The sequence below is a fragment of the Triticum aestivum genome, chromosome 2B, assembly GCF_018294505.1.
Source record: "Triticum aestivum cultivar Chinese Spring chromosome 2B, IWGSC CS RefSeq v2.1, whole genome shotgun sequence".
Classification (NCBI taxonomy): Eukaryota; Viridiplantae; Streptophyta; class Magnoliopsida; order Poales; family Poaceae; genus Triticum; species Triticum aestivum.
Window position 1 is genome coordinate 798003337 of NC_057798.1, and position 4032 is coordinate 798007368.

The 4032-nt window shown below is 40.3% G+C and overlaps 1 protein-coding gene across 1 annotated transcript; it reads left to right on the forward strand.

Annotated features, from left to right (window-relative positions):
• The first annotated feature begins 1629 nt into the window (after positions 1–1629).
• On the forward strand, positions 1630–3228 carry LOC123042854 (protein QUIRKY-like). Its single transcript, XM_044465227.1, has 2 exons — positions 1630–2897; positions 3034–3228. The coding sequence occupies exons 1-2, from the start codon at positions 2274–2276 to the stop codon at positions 3160–3162; spliced, it is 753 nt and encodes a 250-aa protein (XP_044321162.1). The 5' UTR covers positions 1630–2273; the 3' UTR covers positions 3163–3228.
• Positions 3229–4032: the final 804 nt, after the last annotated feature.

Consider the following 4032-nt stretch of genomic DNA (forward strand, 5'->3'; position numbering starts at 1 on the left):
AGATAAAACATGACTATCATAGTAGAGATGAAACAAGTCATGCAATCTAAAGAAAAGAAAGCAAATGGCATGTGTACATATGAACTAGAAGAGAACATATGCAGAATAGAGGCTAGAACAAGAAAGGCTAGAGCAAGAAACTGAGGCAAGATCTTAAATAGAAAGAACACGAAGACATACGGAACAGCGGCAGAAGCACTGGTCTTGGGGTCAGTGTCCTCGCCAGCTAAGTCGCCAAAGAGGTTGTCGACGTTGGGGAAGAAGTTGACGTCAGGGAAGTAGTCGTCGGAATCCGGAGCGTTCGGAGCGCTCCCAAAAACCTTATCACCCTTGACTCAAAGCGGTAGGGTGTCAATCTAGCAGCGAAGGAGCGTGCGTGAATGTCCCTCTTGTTCTCATGCTCATACATGTGGGGAAACATCCTCTCTTATAAGGAGGTCCAACTCCCATCAAACCGGCGATGTGGGACTAAATTTTAGTCCACCTTTTTTCTTGCACGAATGGGCTGCGTGGGCCTTTAGGATTTATTAGTAATCCTGAAACTGCTATTGGGCTGGCCCAAAATAGACAAAACTTCAGCAATAGAGGGGCACTCCGAAGAAGAGAAGAGGAACATAGGGCGGGATATACAAAAATAAGTGGATGCACGAGACGGGACGGGCATTTCATTGATAGTAATTATTAATGTACGATTGTGTACATCGCATTGATGTAGATGTCTATATTTTTTTTTGTTTATTTAAAAATCCTCATAGTTTGGACTGTACCGGGTTAATTCACATTTGATGGTCTGGCCAAATGATCGACTTAGCTGACAGCCATGATGCTTCAGCTAAGTATGATATGCAGACCGGACAGAAATAGTACTCGACTTTATCCATTGCCATGCCACGAAATGTTCAAACTTGCAATTGGAGGGCCCTCGTGCCGTTTTAGCTAATTACAAAGCTCTTTCTCAAAAAAAAAAAGCTAATTACAAAGCTCGTCGCCTTGAGGGTTCCGCCGGGGCACCCCTTGTAGCGTGGCCCCTCGACCTTAAGTCCATCGAAGCATGTAAGCAACCTCGATTGCAGTCGTCCTCGTCCTCGTCCTCGTCCTCGTCTTCGTCATCATCTTCGTCTTCCTCCTTCTCAGGCCTTGACTCTGCTGGACTGGCGTGGCGTGTCCGAACTTCGATTGATTGTTCCGAGGTTTAATCTTTCCTCTGTCGACTCCACTCCATCCTGCAGTTTGCTGTGCCTGATTAGTTACTGCTTGTTGGTGAACTAACAACCGTTGAGCAGTTAGCTTTAGCGATTGCCGCATGCTTAATACCAAGGGGCTTTGGTTTGTTTTGCCTCCTTTTAGGCTTTGTTCGGTTTGGTGGGGGATCGAAAAGGATTGAAGAGGATTAAATCTTTTGTAAGTCAAAATAACCATCAATTCTTTTCAACACAAACCCCTAATCATGTAGAGGAGGATCAACCAAAACATGACCTTATTGAGATTGTTTCAATATTTAGGTCCTGCTGCATCTCTCGCATGTTCTAGAGAGCAAAAAGGCAGGTTCTCCTTCAACTTATTCCAACAGCGAGATCAGCCTCAAATTAGGACTTAGAAAGTTGCAAACAAGCTCGGTGTCTGTACACCCTCTATCCAGTTCGTTTGTGTTTGTCTTATGATAAATGGGTAAAACCTTTTTTGTTTCCCCCAAACAAAAGAAACATTTGAACCTAAAACTTTTCAGGTCAATGGCAGATGAGTTCTACAGTGTGCAAAAATGTTTTTTGATTCTTTGGTGCATCAGAAATATGAAAAAGAGGAAACATTATTCTAAATTTCTGCACACAAAAATCACAAAAAATTCTGCACACTGTAGTACTCCCTCTGTAAATAAATATAAGAGCGTTTAGATCACTAAAAGGAGTGATCTAAACATTCTTATATTTGTTTACAGAGGGAGTACTTGTGTTTTGTTGACTTGCAAAGTTCAAACTTCATATGTTGTTTTGTTGGGTACAAACACAAAGAGTTTCTGTAGTGCCAGAGCACGGAACTTGATGCAAAGTTGGATGGCCCAGATAGAAGGTGCACAGAAAAGCGGCGACAATGATTCGAGACCTTGAGGGAATACATATATTTTTAATGTTAGAAAATTAATTAGCTAGTTATGTTGAGTGTTTTAATACTGTTCGGAGGCAGTTCACAAAGTTGTACTTGTAGGTAATTAATGATGTTAACGATGCTTTTCGTTCAAGCAGTACAGTCCAGTAAATTGCTACATCCTTGGGATAATGTCGACACACAAGTTGATCGTGGAGGTGGCAAGTGCTCAAGATTTGTTTCCTAAGTATGGGAAAGGTTCTGTGAGTGCCTATGTCAAGCTTAAATTTGGTGGTCAGCGTTTTTGCACGACCGTCAAGCTGAAGGATCTAAACCCAGTGTGGAACGAACGCTTCTGCTTTCACTTGTCTGATCCGTCGCATCTTCCCGAGCTTTCTCTTGAAGCATGTGTCTACTTTTTTTCGAAAAGAAGGAAAACCCTCAGTGAAGCATGTGTCTGCTATGTCAACAAACCTGTTGAAGGCTCCAGGTCCTTGCTTGGCAAGGTTAGAATTGCTGGGACCTCATTCGTGCCCTTCTCAGATGCTGTTGTTATGCCTTATCCACTGAATAAGCACCAGATGTTCTCGCGTGTCAAAGGGACATTGGCTCTGAAAGTATATACCACTGATGACCCACACATTGCAGCTTCAAACACGCTTGGGATGATCAATAGTTCTAATAATATGGAAAGCATATTACAGGATCAGAGTTCAAGACCACATAGTATACCACTGCAACATTTGAAAGAAATCACAAATAACTTCTCTGAAGATCGAATACTTGGACATGGTGGTATTGGTGTGGTATATAAGGTAATATTATAGTCTACTGTTGTGTGTATTGCTTTGTCAAACTTACCTTTGTCTACCTTTCAAACATATGGAACTATAGTTGACCCAAAAAGGCATATCCATACATAGAAATTAATACAAGATAAGCTTTGACCAGGGGGTGCTGCATAATGGGGAAATGATTGCTGTGAAGAAGATTGTATCGTCATTAATGCCAGGCCCACAGAAGCAATTTGAGAATGAAGTTTATCATCTTATGATCGTTAGGAACCCCAATATAGTGTGATGTGTAGGCTACTGCTATGAAATAAAGAATGCGTGTTTGGAGTACAATGGAAAATATATTTTTGCAGAGATGGCAGAAAGGTTGCTTTGCTTGGAGTATCTACCCAAAGGAAGCCTCGACAAGTATCTATCAGGTACTACATTCAATATGGGATGTTGTTTCTCTTTTTAATATCTGTTTGAGACTGTAGTTTTTGAACTTTGAGCATAGATAATAAAAAGCATATTTTACATATAGTGAGAACACAGTAAAATTTATGGTAGCATATTTTGGTTACAATGCAGATGAATCTTCTGGACTTGAATGGAGCACACGTTACAAAATAATCATGGGGATTTGCAATGGTTTGCGTCACCTTCATGAGCAAAATGATAAACCTATTGTACACTTGGACCTAAAACCTGCCAACATAATGCTCGATAATAGTATGGAGCCAAAAATTATAGACTTCGGTCTATCAAGACTGCTTGACAAAGAACAAACTATTTGCACTTCATCTCGTGATGGAACATTGTGAGTTGATGTAATGCATTACCTTTTCTTTTTCGTAAGAAAGATATGTTCCATTTACATTCACATTAACAATTCAAGTTTATGTTCGTGATGCGATTCAGTGGTTACATGGCACCAGAATTCCTACACAGCGGTACAATTACACGAAAGTCAGACATATTTAGTTTGGGTGTAATAATCTTCGAGATAATAACGGGACGGAGGGATTACATGGATGTTACTCCAAATTCTTCATATGAATTTATTGAGGATGTAAGAAAATTTTGTTTCACATTTAAGATATAGATCCTTTTCTAAAGAGATGATGTTGCACGTTACATTTTCATGCTCATATTTTAGATATTTGTTCTGATTTGA